A 20587-nucleotide genomic window follows, 5' to 3' on the forward strand; every position below is an offset into this window, starting at 1 on the left:
TGATGATAAAGCCATGGGGACATAACCAACATTTAATGCCGAAAGGGAACTTAGTGATCATTTACTACAGCTAGCTAAGTTTGTAGATGAGGAACTTGAGAAATAGAAACATTTAAGGCATCTGCAGGTCACAGTGCTGCTTGGTGGTAAAGTAGGAACCAGAGTGCAAATATTCTGAATTCTAGCCTGGTGCCATTTCACCAGCATGATGCTGTGGCAAGGACAATATTTTCTGCATCAATTTTAGAAGACACCCAGGCTACTAAGTAGAGGTCTATATTCTGCTCTGTCAACGTCTGGGGTACTTGGGACAAGTAAATGATCTACTCTGACCTCCACTTCCTAACCAAAGGAGTGAAACACTAATCGATGCCCTGTCGGATTCAGAGAGGATTCATTCAGACGAGAAACAGATGCTCTGGGAAATACAGCTACTCAAAGAAAGGAATGCTCTCAAATGGACCAAGAAAGCAGCTCCATCTTTGGCAACTTTAAAAGGACTAACCAAACCCCGAACATGTAATCCAGACATCCAACCAACTAGTCCCAACAGAGTGTAAACAAATTAAGAACATAATTTGAGAATAATTTAAGAACATTGTAAAAAACACCGTGCAATTCAAGTAATAACTACTTGATTGGACCGAGTTTAAAAGAGAAGATAAATTCCACGTCCCTGCCTCAGATAGGTTGTGTAAGATGGGTAAAAACACGGCATCTCATTCTGTGCCTTTTGTTCTATAGTTTTATTATGTTTAAAGCACTCATTTCTCATGCTTAATCACTAGAAAATGTGATTTTCAGGGTTAGGAACCTTATTCTTCAACTCTTTTTCCCTAATGCCTGCCTTCCAAAATATTCATTGAGTGTCTAACTATTATGCCCACAACATTTCCGATGCCTAGCACACTCTTTGGCACATGGTTAAGAACTCAGTTTTTACTTTTAAAAATGAAGGAATAAATCACAAACGCTAAAGGCATTCTCCAAAGCACAGAAATCTCCGCCTATTTGACTCCTCCATTGAAACCATTAAAATTCTACCTTACAAATTTGAAGCACACCCCCCGATCTGCTTTGATACATCTGTGCACAGACTTGTGATGTTATCAGTTTAACACATATGTGATTGCTCAGCGTGAATACTACATAGAATTGCAATCGCAGACTCCTAAACACAGAGGCGTATTCTGTGATTGGACAAAATGTCATGAGGTCCTACAGGATATTCCTCTGTGTCCAAGTAAGACCGAGCATCTAAACTATAGTAGAGAACAAGGCTTTCCTAAAGCTGAAAGATTTCCACTCAGTGAAACATTCAGACAGCCTAGGTAAACTCTTAAGTATCTAAATGGAAGGTACGACTTTGATTTCTTGAGGTACGTGTGATTTTCATCCCAAATGTAGCCGATTTCACCGGAGTGCCATTACTGATTTACTAAAGTCATCTGCTAGACGACAACAAATTGCTGGTAATTACACCACAGACTATTTATACGAACTTTTCTTGTATAAAGGCAAGTAAATTTGAGCCTTATACAGTACTTGGTTAGGGAAATTTACAATTAGATATACCATTTTATTTAAAAAGAGAAAAATTAGAAGAATATGTATTTAGAAGTGGGGGGTAAAAAAACTATTCGCCCAGTTTATTAGAATGACACAGTAGAGATCTCATGCACTGCTACCTGATACAACTAAATTTCCTGAGTTTAAATGACTTCAGGAAGACCCCCACACAAAATGGCCTGTACACCAGGTCTAGACTCCCTTCTCTCAAAATATTTTTTTTAAAAATGATGTTTCATGATCTTGAAATAATTGGTGGCCATATGTAAGACATTTCATCTGAAACCTTATGTAAACTAACCCAAACCATTTGCTTCAGGACATCTTTCTTGACACCAGGAAAGAGTTTTTTGGTCCTGGGTCTTTGCATTTGCCTGACGGACTGACTGGCTGGTCTCAAAAACGGAAACATATGTGGGCACGATGAAGGAAAGCATTTGGAAGTTAGGCAAAAGAATTTTCTTATTCCTTTTTAATCTTGTGTGGTTTTCTCTCCCTCTAAGCAATAGGTAGAGTAAATTTTATTTATTTATTTATTTATTTATTTTTTGACTTTTTATTTTCAAAAGTGCAATATTGAATGTCCAGGACAAAAACTTAACATAGCATTCATAATTTTTGTCTTACAATTTGATGACAATTTTTAAAGAAAAAGAATGTAAAGGTTCACACACACTCACTGAAAGGAGACAGAATTATCATCATCATCATCATCATCACTAAATAGGGCTTGAAGGAACTCACCTCTGTACACCACAAAGAAAGACGTATTTGGTTTATAGTTAATGGGACCACAATGAAAGTGTGATCTGAGATGACTAACAGCAGAAATAAATTAGGATTTTCTGCTCTAATTTCACCTTCCACATAAACCCCTCTGCTCTGGATTTGTGCTTTTCTAAGTTGTTGACATAATGCATAGGCACGGACTTTGTTTCAAGTTCATGTAAAAGCAGATGCCCTTACTTAAGGCTGAGCAAAGAGGAAATGCATTCCTCCTGAGTCTAAATCCAACCTAACTTGGATTGTCTAGCACACTTATACAAACTGCTTGCTTTCAGGTCAACCCTAAAATAGAAAGAATATCTCTCTCCAGAGGTATACATTTTGAAGATTACAAAATTTAAAAAACAACCTGTTTCACATTTTAAAACTCATTCCTTTTTATGCCAACAAAAGGACCACCAAGAAAATAAGTTTAGAAAAATTTTCAATCTGCCTCTTGAAATGTGCCACCAGCAAAAAACAAAACAAAACAAAACAAAACAAAACACCACAACAAAAACAACAACAACAACAACAACAACAAAACAACCCCAAAAAGGCTCAACAAGAAAACTATTTCTCCGGTTTTTACTAATTAGTTCATAAAAGTTTGGAGAATATGAACTTAGCATGTTGTAGAAGTATGTTATAAACTGTACTAACGGATGCTGGCAATCCTTGTGTTTAAAGATTGCAAAATAAAATATGAAATAAGGGATATTTATTAGAAATATTTTATACCACTTCAATTTGGTTGTAACTGATACACAGCTGAATAAAACCATGAAATCAAAAGAATATTCAATCGCACCCGGGAAGTGAACATTTTAAAGGGCAATGAATGAACTTGGACAAAATTGAAGTATTTAGAAAACAAATAAAAATGACTATTGCTCAAAAAAAAATTCAGTTGGGGGTAGTCTTGACATTTTACTAAGAATTTAGATTTGCAAAGTGCTTAACTTGACCTCCCACAACTTAGGTGTCTGAAATTAAGCAGCAGCAAAATTTAAAGGACATTCATCTTTTAAGTTTTTAAAACACTTCCCTTGGCTCTTTCCTTTTTTTCTTTCCCCAATAATTTATTCTATTTTTTTACCTTTGTATACACAAACCAAGTGCCCATCACATCAGGCACCAAAAAGCAAGCCCTCTCAAATACAGTTCACTCAGACTGAGCTTCAACAGCAAGTATTAACATTATCACTAATTTTAACTCTTTTTTTTTCTTCAAAAGAAACAAAACAGAGTGTCTTGGGTCAGATCAGCAACCATTAAACGAAAAAGAATAAATAATTAGTTAACAATAGAGGGAATGCACTAAAACGAATGAAGAAAGTAATACTCAAAATCAAACGCTGTCATCTTACAAAAGAAACACTTAAACACTTCACAACTGATTGGAACAGAAAGCTTCTCCTTTACATTTGAAACAAATAATTCCACCTCAAATCCACATTTTCAAAGAAGCCCCCAGCTTTCTGCATCTGATTCCTTCAACAGTCTACCTCATTGAGGGAAAAGCTGGTTCACGTTTATTCTTTTTCTCCCAAATATTCCCACTACAGCTTCTTGTAAATTTCAGCATATAACCAGAATTGTCACTGTGGGTTCAGAAAATGACATATTTTAGATATCACTCCCACCCCCGACTGAAAGATTAAAAGGACTTTGCCCAAATTCAGGGGAAACTGAAGGTGCATGGGCTCTCTCTGCAGTTGCAGCTCCCAGCCCCTGCAGTCTAGAAGGTTCTTCATGAGTACCGACACCACATGGGTACCCAGCGAGTGGGAGGGGAGTCGCCCTGTACTTTTGCCCGTCTATTTGTGGAACTCTTTGGACAAGCAGATTTCTAGACGTATTTTCTCCTCGCACGGTAATATTCATCCAATATCGCTCACATTCATCTTCGGGAGATAGATCTTACATGTAATTATTAGAGCATCAGCCAACCCAGCCGGTGTTTAAATAATGAATGGGGCGGGGGGCGGGGAGGAATATGTCGCGCGTGAAAAAATTCCTGGTGTGAAAGTAAACGCAGAACTCATGACCCGAACAAAAAAGCACATTCCCGTCTCCTTCACTGGAGACAGGGTGGAGAGCTGAGCCGCTGTGCGTCGCGGCCAGCAATCGCGATATTCAGTCTGATGTCGATATGGAGTCGATAGCTGGACCACGACCCTCAGAAATGAGCCTTTTCGGCAGCCAAGAGCTGCTCCCGATTTCGAAGTGAAAAAATAAACTCCAAGGGGGTGGCAGGCGGCGGCGGCGGGCGCGCGGGGAGGGGAGGGTGCGGAAGGAGGGTCGCTGCCCCGGCCCACCGGCAGGCCGCACCGCCTCTCCTACCCCGCGGGCCGACAGTGGTCCGGGGACCTGCCCCGCGGCTCGCGCCCCCACCGCGAGGTGCCGGACACACAGCCGCCGCCCCGCGCCGCTTCCCCGCCCGCCGGCCCCCTCCCCCGCCGCTTCCTCTCGCTCTCCCAGCCCCTTCCCCCCACGTGTGGGTGACGTCAAAATTCCGCGAAAAAGCCGCGTGGTGGCTCCCCGAGCGGAGGCACGATTCCGCCGCCCAGCGGCCCCCTCCCGGGCGCGCCGGGGGGAGGGCGAAGCACCGAGACTGCCGATTCCTTTTCCTCCGGGGAAGCAGGGCCCCGCAGACGCCGCGAGCCAGGCGCCCCCCGCCCCAAATCTTATTGGAAGATTCACTTTTAGAAAGCTAATGCATTTCCAGAGCTATTTTCGGCCTCGTGAGGCGTGTCTTGCAGCTGAATCAGACAGGAAGAGGGGGAAGTTCGGGTCTTTTTATTTTTTTATTTTTTTTTTCCAAGGGAGGGGAGTGAGATGCTAGGTGGGTGAACAGACGGCAGGCGCAAGCCTTCCTGACCCACGCCTATCGCATCTGCTGCCTCAGGCACACAGCCCCAGTCCGAGCTGAAACACACCGAAAAGGCAGTCTTAATACACAGGCAGGGCCCGACGCTGCCCCCCGCTGGATCGGGAGAGACCCAGAGAGGCCACCGGTGGGGGGCGGGGGGCGGCGACAGGGTCCCGGAAGCGTATTCACACCTGCAGTCCCAGGGCCCGGGCGTTGGGAAGCCTTCCGTCGGATCGTCCCCACCCACCTTCCTTGCCTTACGCCCTCCATCCCGACCTGTCCTCTTCCTTTCGCAAGTTTTTCCAGTTGGCTTTCACTCCTTCCTGTGACCCCCCTCTCCCCCCCCCCCCCGCCATTTCTCTTTCTGTACCTTCTCTAGTTCTTTTCTGGTGTCCGGAGAGCCAGGAGCTGAGAGTAGGGCATTTGCCACCTACTTTTAAGTAACCGTCGGGTTTTTGATTTTCATTGTCTGATCATCCCTCAGTGGAGAAACAGAGACACAGCCCAACTCTTTGGAAGACTTAGGGGGAGGGCGGTGGTCTCCATTCCCGAGCCTGAACTCACTCCCCTTCCCCCACCCCGGCCAGAGCGCCCCTGCGCCGAGGCATGGGGCTCGAACTCGTGCGGCTCTGAAGCTTTGAGCCGACAGCGTGATCACCTGGCCCGCCGGCATCTGCCAGGTGAGCTTGGGAGTATGTGTGCTTAGCGTTTGCAGGTTCCTGCAGAAATGTGCCTATAAACACCCAACACCCTGCTGCACCCTACACCTACAGGGTTTTGTACACTTTCCAACCGAAACTCCAAAACGCGGGGAATAGGGGGTGGGGAGCCGGCACGGAAGGGAATAAAAGTCCAATAAAACTTAGTTCACTTTAGTTTATCACTGATCCTATAAAGGACAGGACTTTTTTTCCCCTTGAGGGTGGAAAGGGGATAAGGAAGAACCAACATTATTTTTTCCCCTTTTTTTCCACAGTGACCAGTTTTGTCTTAAAAGTCAGAGCACAGGACCTTGGGTTTTTTTTCTCTAAACCTGAGTCTATACTCAAAGAAAATGCACACGTTTGCCCAGAAGGCAACGTGCCTTTTCCCGCGTGCTAGGCGCAGTACTTTTTAACAAGCAAAATTAAGGTTTTAACACATGGTCGGAGTGGCGACCAAAAGGGAAAACTCAGTTTCCAGTCCAAGCCTCCCGGAGACATTCCTGCCAACCTCCGCACCCTCTCACGCCCCACCCCATGCATTGGAGACTGAAACCCGACTAGGGGACGGATTCGATGCGAGGTTAGTGTTCGGGAACAGTCCGTAATAGGAAGGGGAAGTGAATGGGGGAACTTGAAGAGGCGAGCCTGCCACGCGGGAAGCATCCGCACTCGTGGGTCTGGGTGAATGGAGAGGCCGCGGGGAGAGGGGGCACCCGCCCGCGCCCCTCCCCTTCGCGGCTACAGCTCCCCCAGTCCCTCGCCCCGCCGGAATTTCTCCGGGAAGCCAGACGGGGGTAGGGGTGGGGGTATAGGGGAGGGAAGGGGCCAGAGGGCCCTCGGCTCGCTTCTGAGATTTGAGACGTCGCCACCCAGGCTCTCTCCCCAGGGTGGGCCAGGCCCGGAGGACGACCACCCGCCTCTTCCCCTCCCCCCTCCTCCCCACTTCTGGAGCCCCAGAGCTGGGGATGCTTTCCCTGCAGGGAGGTGGAGAGAAGACCGTGCAGGGTTAGTTATCAAGTGATGTCAAGAGGCTGGAAGCCTTCGCCGACTTCTGTCCTTGCCTGTCGGGCTAGATTTATACTTTAAAAATACCTCTCTCACTCCCACCGCCCCCCCTCCCCAGCAGCTTTCTTTGAACCGCTCATAGGTGGCTGAGGTGAAGTTTGAGTAATTCCTTTATGGGGTCTTAAAATATAAGTTAATATATTTATCCGGAGTGACTCAAGCTTGAGTCGGGAAGTCCAAGTTGACTAAAATCAATAGGTAATTGTTAGGGACCGACTCTATTCCGAGGAACACCGTGCTCAGCCTGAGTGTCATCCGCTGCGCAGGACTGTTTCATTTTGAGTTGCAACTTGGGTTCCTCAGTGAGCTTTTTTCTTCCCGAAAGCTAATGGCTTCCACAGCAATTAGACATTTTCCTCCCCCTCCCCCTTCCCTCCCCTTTCTTTACCTACGGTAGATTGGATACTAATTCCCTCGGCTATTGATAAGGTCGCAGGCGCCCCGGCCTCTCCCCAGCCCTCGCCCTCCCCAGTCCCCGCTCTCCCTCCGCCCTCCCTTGGCTTCCTTTTGATGTAGCGGGGAACGCGTCCTACTAAAAAAAAAAAAAAAAAAAAAAAAAAAAAAAAGAAAAAAAAGAAAAAAAAAAAAAGAAAAAAGTAATCTGCCCGGTAACAATCAGCGCGCAGTAGCAGGAGCCCCAGAGCTATTGGCTATGCAAATAGAGGGAGGGGAGACGGCGCCCCAAACTCTTACTCACCCTTTTAAAGCGATATCCCCCCCCTTCCCTCCCCCCACCCCTTCCGCCCCACCCTCGTTTAAAGGGGCTGGCCCCGGGGCCTGAGTTAATCGCTAGCACCTCTGGTTTATTCACTCCCCGCCTTCTCTATTCCACTCTCCCCCCCCCTTCAGGGAACCGAGTGTACAGCTCACCCAGCCCGCCCCCCCCTCCCCGCTAGCTCTCCTCGCCCCGGTTCGGGCCCCCTTTCTCGATGAAGGAGGTGCTCGGTTGACCACGGTGTGTCCCGAGCCCTGACCCACGCCATGCTCCCTGCACGTGCCAGCTCGGCCAACTTGCTGGGGGGCCCTGGGCCCTCTCGCCTTCCCCCCAAAGTGAAATAACACTGAAAGTTGAGGGGTGGGGTGGAGGGAGGAAGGAGGTGAGGAAACGCCACTATATCCCCTGTAAAAGCAACCTTGACCCGGGGATGCATTTGAGCACATGTCAGAGCCGACTGCGCTGGCAGCGTCTCCACTGCAATCCCGCTCCCGGGGAGAAAGCGCTGCCTGGCGGGTGAGGCGTGAACCCGGAGGGGTCGGCGAGGATTCGAGCGAAGGACACAGGGTGGAAGTCTTGGGCCTCCGGGGAAAGGAAGGGGTGGTGTTGTTTGCGCAGGGGGAGAGAGGGGGAGCCAAACCTAATCCCTCCCTCGCCCCCCTCCCCTCCCCCTCCCGGGCTATTTCCTAGAAAGCTGTATCAGTGTGGCCACGCTCGGCGCAGACACCTCGGGCGGCTTGTCAGCAGATGCAGGGGCGAGGAAGCGGGTTTTTCCTGCGTGGCCGCGGGCCGCGGAGGAACCTATGGTAGCCCTGCCCCCCGGCCTGCGGCAGCCCTGGGCGCCTCTCTGCTGCTCCCCGTGGCGCCCGTAGCGCCCCCAATAAGGGGAGGGTTTCTGTTCTAGGGTCACATTCTATCACGTCGGAGAAGCCGCCCCCTCCCTCCTAACACCCACCCCTTCCTCTTCTTCCTTTCCACACACACATGCGGGGGTGGGGGGTGGGGGGGGGGGACGTTGTTCTGGCCCCTTTAATCGGGCTTTTCAAACAGCCTCGAAGTGATCAGGAACTCAAAAGTCCGGGACAGAGCCTTTATCTCTGGATATCCAAGGTTGCTATTTTCTAAAATCGCCCTCCTTAGTCTTCGCTTAAGGGATCTGTTTCTAAATTGCATGAGCCGACCCCATCTCCAAGCGATCTGCCCGTCATTCTCGGATCTTACATACATGGGCAGGAGTGGAAAGATCAATTCTGAGAAAGCCAAAGTTGGAGGGTCGTATTTTGGCATGCTACACCCACAGAATGTGCGAAATTAGAGGGAATAAATAGGAATCGGTGCGTTTTTTTTGTGGGTTCCCCTAGCCGGGGCCCCTGGCATGCAGGGCTGGATGGAGGGAGAGGGCCTCGGAGAGCTAAGGAGAGGGGTGGGGGGGCGGGGGACCGCGTTTGAAGTTAGGTCGGGCCAGCTGCTGTTCTCCTTAATAACAAGAGGGGAAAGGAGGGAGGGAGGGAGAGATTGAAAGGAGGAGGGGAGGGACGGGAGGGGAGGGAAGGGGAGGAGGAACCGGAGAGGGGAGCGAGGCGAGAGGGAGGAGAACTAACTGCCCAGCCAGTTTGCGTCACTGCCTCGCAGAGCAGAGAAGAGCGAGCAGGGGAGAGCGAGACAAGTTTGAAGGGGAGGGCAGGCAGAGTTAGCAGCCCCCGAGGCTCTCCTCTCCCACCGCCCAACCCTTTCCTCTCCTCTCCCCCAGCCTCTCTCTCTGTCCCATAACTTTTCTCTCGAAAACCCCCTATTTATCCAAAGGAAGGAGGTGAGGGGAACCCTCTCCCCTCCCCCCTCCAAAAAACCCCCAACTTTTCCAGTCCGGAGAAAGCAGGGGAGCGAGCGGGCACCCGGCTGGCCATGGAGTTGCTGTGCTGCGAGGTGGACCCGGTCCGCAGGGCCGTGCCAGACGCCAACCTGCTCTACGATGACCGCGTTTTGCAGAACTTGCTCACCATCGAGGAGCGCTACCTTCCCCAGTGCTCCTACTTCAAATGCGTGCAGAAGGACATCCAGCCCTACATGCGTAGGATGGTGGCCACCTGGATGCTGGAGGTAGGTCTGCAGACAGACTCCGTCTGTCCCCATCCGGATACTCGGTCACCCCCCCCCCAGCGCAGGGACCCTAAAACTGGGAGAGGGCAGGCTCCGCGCTCGCCTCCCCGATCCCGTGCGCGAGGTTACCCCGCGCCCTTTGGCGAGACGCGTGGCTTCATTTCTGTTCCTGCAGGATGCCAGACTAAGTGGGGGAGGGGAGGGTGAAAGGAGAGGGAGGAGGAAAATCTGGGAGAAATGAGGCTGTCCTGGGGCGGGGGTGGGGGAGCATCCCGCGCGCGTGTGCCTGCATGTGGCTGCCTCTTCTTCCCACCCCCATCCCGACCTGTCTTTTGCGAAGCTGCGGCTGCTTTCGGTGCAGTGAAGAAGGGGGTAGGAGTGTGAAATCGGGGCCCCAAAGTAAAAAAAAAAAAAAAAAAAAAAAAGCAGCCCCCCAAAGGCCAGAGCAAATTCGTCCTAGCCTTAGGTCCCCGCATGTGGTCGCGACTCCGCGTTGGCACTTAAGGGGGGGGGGAGAGGGAGGGGGAGGAGGGAGGAGGAGAGAAACGGAGAATTCAGGAGCCCCGGAAGTCGCAATGAAGAAACCTGTGTTTTAGGGGAACCCAAAAGAACCACTTCTTTACCCTTGCTCCAAATCTTTGCCGAGCAAGCCGTGTGCCCACGTATGCACAGCTCTGGACCTGCCGTGGTTTCGCCATGTTGCTTTGCAAACTCCGGTTGGAAAGGCTGGAAAACGTCGCCCGCTCCCCCCTCGCACCCCATTATCCCGGCCACCCCACTTGTAATAGTGCCCTCTCCCCCAACCCCCACTTCACGAAGGTTACTTACAGTTTGGCTTTCCAGTTTCCTCGGTGCGGAGATTTGGGTGGGGTAGGAAGGGGGGAGGAGGTGTGTGTAGGGGGGGATGTCGGGGCACCCCTAAAGGAGAGGTCAGAGTCCCCCGTGCCTCTCTCCGGCGGCTCCCCGTTCCTCGGCTTTCCCCCAGCTCGTCTCCACGATCCCCAGTTTCTGCCCTTGTGGGCCGCAGCCGGACACTCCCGCCGCGGCGGTCACCCCTCCAAGTTTCCCCTCGGGATCCAAAGCCCCAGGGGTCGAGATACAGACCTTTCCGGCACTCGAAACCTCCGTTTCGGGAAGTCTGGATCCTCTTTGGGGTTTTCACGCCAAAAGGGCTTTTCTAGGATATTTCCTCGATTTTTAATTATTTTTTGAAACCGTCTCCCCATGCTCCGAGTCCAGCCGCCGAGGCTGCGGCTCTTCCTCCTCTCCTCCCTCCCCCTCTCTTCCCCACCTCTCCCCACCCACCCCCCCAATAGCGGCGCCTGGGCCGCAGGGACCCCCCCGGACATTTTTTCCAATTGTCGGGAATGATAGAGCAGGGTTCGAGGGTCCGAATGAGACCAAGAAGAAGACCCCCGGAGCTTCCAGAATATTTTTATTGATTTTTTGAAAAGATGACGAAATCCAAAAAAGAGAGTGTGAGTGAGTTAGAGTGAGCAAAGAAGTCAGTAGCCAAAGGGAGCGTCGCCGAGCCGGGCGGCTACTGCGTATTTGTTTGCCTCCCGGGTTCGGATCTTCAATTTACCTCTTTTTTTACGTTCCTGGGGATTACCCAGCACGGATGGACTATTTAGATTTACCCCGTTTTCCTCATCTTTATTCTTATCACATATTCTACTCCCCTCCCCCTCCCCACTAAAAAATTAAATATTTTTGCTTGTTTCCATAGGTTATGCCTTTTCATTTTTTTTTTTTTTGTCTTTTCCTGATACTATTCCCCCCCACCCCAACCCTTTCCCGCTCCCATTGTAGGTCTGCGAGGAACAGAAGTGCGAGGAGGAGGTCTTCCCTTTGGCCATGAATTACCTGGACCGCTTCTTGGCTGGGGTCCCAACTCCTAAGACCCATCTGCAGCTCCTGGGTGCTGTCTGCATGTTCCTGGCCTCCAAGCTCAAAGAGACCATCCCTCTGACCGCAGAGAAGTTGTGCATTTATACTGACAACTCCATCAAGCCTCAGGAGCTGCTGGTAATAATCCTCTCCTTTCTTCCCCCCTTTCTGTTTGTCCTTCCCTCTTTGCTGTCTCCAGGCCTGATAAGCTTCCACCCAGTGCTCCCCAAACAAATCCTTTGGATCCCAAATTACCACACCGCTGGAATTTCCACACTTCTGGGAGACAGCGCTTTTAATATGAAAATTTTTTGTGTTCCTACTGTGTGCCAGGCACTGTGCTAAGCACTGAGGCTACATTCATGCATAAGATCCTCCAAGACATTTGTGGCGGTGAAATTCATTTACAGTTGTGTGTGCGTGAGCGTGCATGCGTGTGTGTGTGTGTGTGGGGGGGTGTGTGTGTAGGGGAGACCTGGAACACAGTGATAACATTTTAATTAAATTCCAAATTTTCAACCACTGAATTCTGAGAAAATAGTTGGACTTCTCACATGGTAGGAATGTCTTCACATGATAGAGGAGTGTGTTGTGACGTGTCTCCTAAGAATCTAGAGTTCAAAGGTACTATCTATAAACTCTCAAGATACCTGTACATAGTAGCTGTTCACTAAATATCAGCTCATTGACTTTTGAGCCAAGCTAAAATTTGGCCTTTTATTGGAGGAATCTGAGGCCTGGGTTCCTAGCTCCAGTGGGGCTGTGACCTCTATCTGATGACAGGGGTCCTGTCTTGACTCTGTTATTCTGCTAGCAAACCTTTTTCCTACCCAACCTAACTCTTTTTCCCTGCAGCCTCACACTTAAGGCGTCCATGTTGCAGCAGTGTGGAATGGTAGAGTGGTTGCCAGGCCCACCTTCCGTGGTCTATACACCTTTCTCTGCGCTGTTTGGAAAAGCCCCCCCCCCCCCCGCCCTTCCCCCTCCTTACTGGCAAGGCCTGCACAAAGTCCACAGGGCTAGGACTGGCTGTTTGAACTGAGCTCTTTGTGAGAGGCCTTCCTTTCTGGGGCTGTGCTGCCATCTAGTGGCAGACATGTGCAAGGATGGGGGAGGAATTGCGGGGAATGTCGAGAGGGGCATGAATGACTTCACCTTTGAACCGCTGCCAGATTTCAGCTGCTTCTGGTTTGGTCCGGGAGGCCCAGAAAGGTGCTTTCTTCTGGGAGATCTGCTTCCTTTAATAATAGTACAAGACGAGAGGTTTATACTCACATTCCCCTGTGAGAAGAAAGGGCTGGAATTTCAAGCCATCTTAGAAGACACTGGTTATTTAGTAATTTTGTCTTTTTTTTTTTTTTCTCATCCCAACCCTCTGTAAAAAGCCAAGGCAGACTTTAAAGCATGTAAAGGAAAAATTGTTAGAATTCGTTACCAGTTTGTTTTTCTCATGGGAGACCAAGAAAATGAATCTTCTGTGTGGTTCATTTGTTTCAGCGTGATGATGGTGGACCATGGTGCTCTTCAGGACACCCCAATTTTATCCAGGACCTGCCAAGCTAATGAATATTGCTCTGTAAAAACCCTGCCTCTTTTCCACTCCGTATCTCTTGATCCCAGAAGCTGGGATCTGGATGAGTCCTGTTTTACATCAGAGAAAGCTGAGGCCCAGCTAGGGGAAGGGAGTCACCCCAGATCACATAGCCACTTGGTGCTACAGGAGAGGGGTTGGGGCTCTGGTTGCTGGCTTAGCAAATGGAAAAGAGCCTGGGGGTTCTTAGAGTGAATGGGGGAGCAGGGTGCACAGGCACCCTGGCCTCTGCCTCTCCTCCTCCTGAAGACCGTTGTTAGGCCTGATTTCCCTCTGATTGCACATACTTTTAAGGTTTCCTTTCTGGCTTGTTTTATTTTGAGCACAAGTCCCCAAAGGTATTCCGGTAAGGGAGAGAAGTTGTTTCTCATGAGGTGGGCTGGTGGTGAGAAGCCCATGAGAGACGGGGTTGCATTGTCCCTCCTTGGCATTGAACGGAGGGATTCCGTTGACCATGCACAAGCACTTCACTTTGCCCCAATCACCTCCCCCTGCACCATGGGGTTGCTACTCACCATCCAGTGGGTCCTTCAGTCACGATGACAAAGGCCTGTGAAACATTTAGGTGAAAGGGCACTCTGTGGCTGAGTGTCCTTTCCCCAAGACTTCTGCATTTTGTGTGGAGGGGAAAGTTTTAAAGCAGAGAAAAATGGCACTTTTTGGCACCAACTACAAGTCAGCTAATTGGTTGCCAAGGAGCTGGGCCCCGGAACCTTATTTTGAGCTTTATCTGTGTGCATCATTTTTCCATGGGGATTAAAAAGACTATTAATCCAGTGATAGAGACATAGACAATAAATTACTACCTAAGGGCCACGGTGACCTTGGCGGTATCTTTTTGTAGGTGCAGCTTTCTGGGTGGGCAGGCAACAGCACTGCCTGCAAGTCAGGGTTGGTGGGGGATGGGGGAGACCAACAGGAAAAGAAATAGGAGAAAGTAGATTCTTGGCAACAGCTACATGGGCTCTCACTATTGTCGGTCGCACCTGCCATTGGAAGCCTAAGAAGAGACGTCAACAACTTCCAAGCTTTGGGGGGGCACTTGGACAAGTGGGCCCGTTTTCCCATCCAGCAGCGTCCTCATGAGCATCCTTAAAACGGGTCTGCATCCCAACCCCCCTGTCCTGGACACCAGCTCAGTCTTTAGGTTTTATACTCTTCCTCCCTCCCTTCCTCCCCAGGAGTGGGAGCTGGTGGTGCTGGGGAAATTGAAGTGGAACCTGGCGGCCGTCACTCCTCACGACTTCATCGAGCACATCCTTCGTAAGCTGCCCCAGCCGAGCGAGAAGCTGTCTCTGATCCGCAAGCACGCGCAGACCTTCATTGCTCTGTGTGCCACTGGTAGGAGCAGGCTGGAGCTGGAGGGGGCCTTGGGAGGGGCGGACACAGGCTGAAGAGCCCTTTGGGGGGGTGGTCAAGGGGAGGCAGATGGGCGTACTAGCGGGCATGGGCCTGAGGGTTTTAGGAGATGAGTGGACCCAGGTAACCTAGAGTACCAGGTTTCATGCCCTGCCTGTGTTTTCCTGACTTTATCTGAGCTGGTACGTTCTTTTTTCTCTGCTAAACTCATAAATGGTTTATGAGGACAGGTGTGGTAAGGGAAAAAAAATAGTGCCTGTTAAAATAGTTCTTTATGATGTCTAAAGTGCTCTTTGAAGATTATATATACTGCTCTCTGGTTGTGTTTAAATCTTTAATCTTTTGAGGAAAAGGATGGCTTGGAGATAAGCCCAAGAGGAAATTTGGGGGGTGGGGGCAAATATAGGTTAAAGGAACACTGTCAAGATAAATAGGTGGCTTGCCCTGATAAGCAGTAAGGGAGGCCAAAGGAGTTCTTTTTACTGTAGGGCACATAGGAGTAGCTGTTCCCTCTGCTGGATGGGGGAGTAAACCTGGCTGGCTCTCAGCAAGGACTCACGTTCTAAGCCCTAAATTCTGGTGCCTTCGCTTCAAGTGAGGGTGTTTTGAATTTGGTTGCAAGCTTTAACATAGCAATCACACTGTTTTTTTTTCATGTTAAAAGCTTTCCACCCATGCTGTTGATCCCACAATTGATACATAGTTCTTATTGGCCCATTTGCTTTGCGTTTCCCTAATAAACTAAAGGCAGTGCTTTTGACACTGTCTCATTAAACTGAACCTTGGCCAGTTTCTACCATTTTTTTTCTTGGTAGTGGCCATGGGAGAGACCCTGGAACCTTAATCATCCAGGAGAGAGACATCGTAGGTAAAGAACTGGCCATCTGGGCAGATCTTTGGTTTGGGGGTGCGAGGTTGGTGGGGGAGTGGGGAGGGCTGGGGTGCAGAGGGCTCAGCCCCAGTTTGCCAAGAGTTGTTGAATTTTATAGTTGGGACTCGGGGGGTTAACTTCTTTAAATACCTTGTTACATGGTATTCATGTGTAAGTACAGATGGGTCACACAGTATGCAAGAGTGTATGTGCTCTGTTCTCAGTCAAAAGGTCAGGCTTTGCTACTTCTCACTGGATGACCTTGGATAGGCTGCTTAACCTCTCTGAACCTCAGCTTCCATCTGCAAAACACGCCTGTGGATACATGATCTTAACAGCCTTTCAGGGTGGTTAGGAAAACCAAAATCAGAAAGAGAGGCTGTGCATGGAGTTACTTTGTGAACCAAGGAATGGGTAGGCAGTGTGTTGTGGTACTAATTGAAAATGCCACCGTCTCCCACTTGCAGATTCATCCAAATCCAGCAGGACCCCTTGCTCTGCCTTCACTGGCTTAAATGTAAGATTCCCAGACACCCACATTTAGTTCTCGGGCACAGGTTTTGTCCTGCTGGTTTTCTGTAGTCCTGCCCTTCCAGATCCAGACCCGTCCCATGGTGTGTGTATGTGCCCTGTGCCCCTTTGTGGGAGAGTAAACTGCCCTTCCTTCCCGCAGCCCCGAGGGGGCCATTCTTCGGAGCCCCCCATGGATACCTTGTTGCCTTTTAGACAGTAGCCATTCTTTTGCTTCCTCTCTTCTCCTGCTGTCTGGCCTGGGGCCCTAGAGGTCAGCCCCTCATTGACTTGTCATTTTGTCTCCCAGGCCCGGCTGTCCCTTCCTTTCCATTGTCATGATTCACTGTGGGGGAGGGGTCAACCAGTCCTTTTTTCTCTGGCCCTAGGACAGCTGACCCCCTGACCCTGAGCTCCCCCATTGCCCAGCTGTTAGCCAGAGTTCTGCTCTGACCTTGTCTCTTGACTGACAGATCTTTTGGGGTCTCTCCACCCATTCCCTCCATTCTCATCTCTGACTGGGGTAGAGTTGGTGGGTGGAATTACCCAGGCATGGATAGATCCCCATATTCTGTAAAGGCCCACTCTCTAAAATTGGGGATCCCATCCCCCACTTCTGGACTTGTTGCCTAGATCCTTGGGGTGGCTGCCAACTTTGGGGCCAAAGTAAGGAGCCTGGGACTCGGGCCCTGAGGACAGAGGTCTGAGGGGTGGCATGGGAAGTCACAAAGACTGCCTTTTGGGAGACTTGAGCCAGCCTTGGACAGGAAGTGAGGAAAGATAGAAGGAATAACTCCAACCGAATGAAAACCACAAGCCCAATACTAAGCCTTAGGTGTAGACTGGTCAGAGCAGAGGGGGGTTCTCAGAAGTTTCCTGAGGCTGGGAAGGATGGGTGTCTCACAAGGCTTTTCTTTCTCGATCTGTGCTTAAGTCTGTATGAATGACTGGGTTGCATAGCGTTTTCACTGTGTGGAGTTTTATAGCAGTTGGCCCGACAGTATGAAAGCCAAGGGCTGCTTTTCTTGGAGGAAACATCTTCCAGTTAGAGGAGATGCTGCACTTTGGGGCCAGGGTGTGGCAGATTGTTGAGTGCCTAGGACCGTCTGGCAAGCAGGGGGCCCAAGGTAAGGGAGAACCAAAGGTAGGTGGTGACACTGAGACCGTCCCGGCTGCTCTGTGCACCTCACAGCTCCATCCCGGTTCCCCAGCCCTGAATGTTCTGCCCTGAAGCTGAAGAGCACCTGTAGCCGGGGTCTTTCAGGCCTGTAGTGGGTCCCAAGGAGGTGGTAGCCAAACCTTGAAGCTGTATGGCTAGTTTATGGGAAAAGTTGGTTGTGAAAGAGCTGGCAGTATTTCCCTAGTCTGTGTGGGGAGTGCATGTGTGTGTGTGAAAGGGGAAGAGAGAGAGGGCAGGAGAGCAGAGAGGGGCCGTGAGAAGGGGAGTTAAGCCGCAGTTTTCCTTACCAGCTAGAGGGTAAGATGGCCAGGCGGAGAGGTGCCCTCCTTCCGCCTCCCTCCTCAGCTCAAAATGGCTTCTGGTGGGAGAGACCGCCTCAAACTGCCCGGTGTCCCTGTCAGGGCCAGTTGTGGTCTGTGGAGGCACTGGGGTGAGAAGCAGACCTTCGTAACTGCCAGCCCCTGGCGTCCCCTTTCCTGGAGCTTTGGATCCTGGGAAAGCAGAACTGAGCCTTAGTGTGCCCCTGGTTGTAGCTCTGATGGTAGAGTGTGCAGATGAGGAAAGAAGAGGACCACGGAAGATGACTCAGGATCGCACTCTGGCACTGGAAGATTCTTGATGCATGATATCATGCTCAACAGATGATTCCAGTTACTCTAGAAAAGCCAGTGACATTGAGTTTTGAACTTGGTGTGGGGGTGGGGTGGAGGTGCTTAACCTCCCGACCGGTGGCACCCTGCATGTCCCTCTTTTTGCCTAGGGCCCCGACCCCAAGGCCCGAGCCCCAGAAATGATGATAACTCTTGTGTTCCTTGTCTTCCTGGCTTTCCCTGAAGATGCTTCATGACCTTCCATCATGAGGTATAATCATAGCCGGGCCCCAGAGAGGGTAGGTGACTCGACCCCTTATTCAAAAAGGAAGGTGTGCCCTGGTGGTTGCCAGGTGGGAAGAATTTAACCCACCTTCCCATCTCTACGCCCCTGTACTGGCTCTGCCCCTGACAGGGCGGGGAGCCGAGGGGAAGGGGAAGTGGCCGTTCTCCGGCAAGCCGGCAAGTGCACCCTGTGGGGACAGGCAGTGGGACAGGGTTCTCTCACTTCCCATATGGCCAAGGAGCAGGCTGCTTGCTTCCCTCCCCTCCTCCTCCCACCGAGCCCTTTGGCATTACATTGGCATCAGCTAGGCGTGGCAGTCCTGCCCCATGTGCGGATCCTCTTCTGGGGGTGGTAGATGACGTGTGTGCTGCCCACATCATTGGTTGGCCAATGAGCAACTGGGATCCTGGCCTTTTTAACTTTCACCTTGCTGCAGGTTGGAGGAAGGGGAGAGATGAGGGGAAATGGGAGACTGTGGCTTCCCTGTTTCTCTTCAGCCTTAGAGCAAGTCTCTCTTGCCCCCTAGTGGTGATCCAAAGCAAAGCGGTCAGTCTTGGACTTCAAGGTCTCCGTCACCATATAGCCAAAACAATCCGCGCTAAATTTATGTGCAGGGCCATCTAATCTGTGGTGTCAAACCAGCTTAGCTCAGAGCTCTTCCTTCAGTGAAATCTTACCAAGGCGTGCAGATACCAAGTTGATGAATATGGGGCCCTCGCTGCCCTTGCCCAGATTAAGGAGCCCAGTGGGGCCCTAGGAGTGCCTGTGGCGGTCTTGGGAAGTTAGGTGGGCTGTGCAAGTCACACAGCTTGGCTACCACCTATCTCTCTGACCCCTGAGCCGGGGCTTGCTTTTGGGGGCTTTTCTTGCACTTCTGTTAGGAAAATCACCCTGTATTCCTTCATGGGAGGTGGGAGGTGGCCTTGAGGAGCTCTTCACATTTTGGTAAGTTATAAAAAGCACTGGGTCCACAGTCCAAAGGTCTCGACCTTAACCCCAGGCCCAGGATTCGGCATTAAATAAGGCAAGAATTCATTGATTCAGAGCGTCTGGGTGGCTCAGTCGGTGAAGTGTCTGACTCTTGATTTTGGCTCGGGTTATGACCTCAGGTTGGGCTCCATGCTGGGTGTGGAGCCTGCTTAAGATTCTCTCTCCCTCTTTCTCTGCCCCGTCTTGCCCCTCTCCCTACTTACACTCACACACTCTCTCCTCCTCCCAAGAAAAAGAAAAAGAATTCATTGACTTCACTTGTAAAAGGAAGTGTTTTGAAACCGATGTGTTTTACATTGGTTTTTATTAATACCTCACCACGACTACTTGGATGAGTAAGCAACCAATAGAGCTGGGATTCCCCTAAGGTGTGCCCCTTGCCTCTACCACCTCCCCAGGAGGGAGGAGGTCGTGTCACAAGCTTCTAGTATGTGGGCATTGTTCCTTGGCTCTGGGCGAACCACACCTGAGGGAATATGGGGACATTAGGAAGGGAGTGGCCGACTTCTGTCTTCCATTCATGGTATGGGGGCCCTCAGTTTCTCCCACTCCTGGCAAACCAGCATGAGGCTTCGGGGACTTGATGAGGTCATTTCTGGGACACAGAACACAAGTGATAGTGAAAGATTCTCCAGGCAGCACAGAGCCCTCATTCTTCCTGGCAGTCTCGGCATGCTTGGCCTGCTGTCAGCATCCGCCTGTAGCCCAGGGATGCGGGGCACCTTCCTCCTCACGCCTGCCGATGCTGAACAGCATCTCCCAGCTGTCAGGATTACCCTTCACAGTCCCATAGAAGGTTCCCATGGTCAGAATAGTGCTAGGACCCTGCTTGCTTACCAGGAGCCAGGCACTGTGTTTTTACATGGATTATTTTAGTCCTTTCCTCAGAACAACCCTTGGAGTCGGGTACACTTATTCTGATGTGCTTGTAAGAAGATGGTGGCTCAGAGAGGTCAGGTAACTTGCCCGTCTTCACACAGCTGGTTGGTGGTAGGACATCTGCCTCCCCATACTCTACCTTCCAGTTCTTGGAGGTGCTTGGCCATTCTTCCCATGTCCTCAGAGAGTCCTCCCAAGTATCTTCATGCTCCTGTTCCCCTGAGCACCCCCTTTCTTTTGAAAAGTTTCTTTATCGGCTCCCCATATGGTATGCACCTAGCCAATTAGAATGCACTGTGGTGTGTTCTCTTACTACGTTTTTACATCTGGGGTGGGGGGTGGGGATGAATCCATGCTGCCTGGAACAGGGAGGAACACTTGGTGATGACTCTGTTGGAATGGATCACTGGTCAGTTAATTGCCTCTCGCTCTGCTGCAGAAGAAGGAGGGGTTTCAGGAAGTCACCTCTTATCATTCCAGGTGGGCAATGGAGGGTAGAGATAGGCCCTCGCTCCTGAATATGCTTTTTGCACCAAGATAGAGCTTGTTGGTATTTTTGACCAAGAGATGTAGAGATTTCTGAGGGATTTTTACTTGGTATTTTATTTTTGCTGAAAAAAATAATATTAGGAGAAAGTTTTACAAAATTAC

At 50.3% G+C, this 20587-nt stretch overlaps 1 protein-coding gene and 1 long non-coding RNA gene across 2 annotated transcripts in view; one reads left to right on the plus strand and one right to left on the minus strand.

The window, feature by feature from the left end:
* LOC148107745 (uncharacterized) overlaps window positions 1–11059 on the minus strand; it is a 28137-nt gene extending 17078 nt beyond the window's left edge. Inside the window, exon 1 of the long non-coding RNA XR_015721591.1 lies at window positions 10895–11059. This is a non-coding gene — a long non-coding RNA (uncharacterized LOC148107745). The remainder of the gene's footprint in view (window positions 1–10894) is intronic.
* The window catches only part of CCND2 (cyclin D2), a 29400-nt gene continuing 18117 nt past the window's right edge, over window positions 9305–20587 (plus strand). The window contains exons 1-3 of the mRNA XM_045781158.2: window positions 9305–9790; window positions 11603–11818; window positions 14453–14612. Of these exons, the coding sequence (XP_045637114.1) occupies window positions 9596–9790; window positions 11603–11818; window positions 14453–14612 (571 nt within the window). The 5' untranslated portion in view covers window positions 9305–9595. The remainder of the gene's footprint in view (window positions 9791–11602; window positions 11819–14452; window positions 14613–20587) is intronic.

The sequence above is a fragment of the Ursus americanus genome, chromosome 25 (assembly GCF_024610735.1).
Source record: "Ursus americanus isolate L20-20 chromosome 25, mUrsAme1.1.p, whole genome shotgun sequence".
Lineage (NCBI taxonomy): Eukaryota > Metazoa > Chordata > Mammalia > Carnivora > Ursidae > Ursus > Ursus americanus.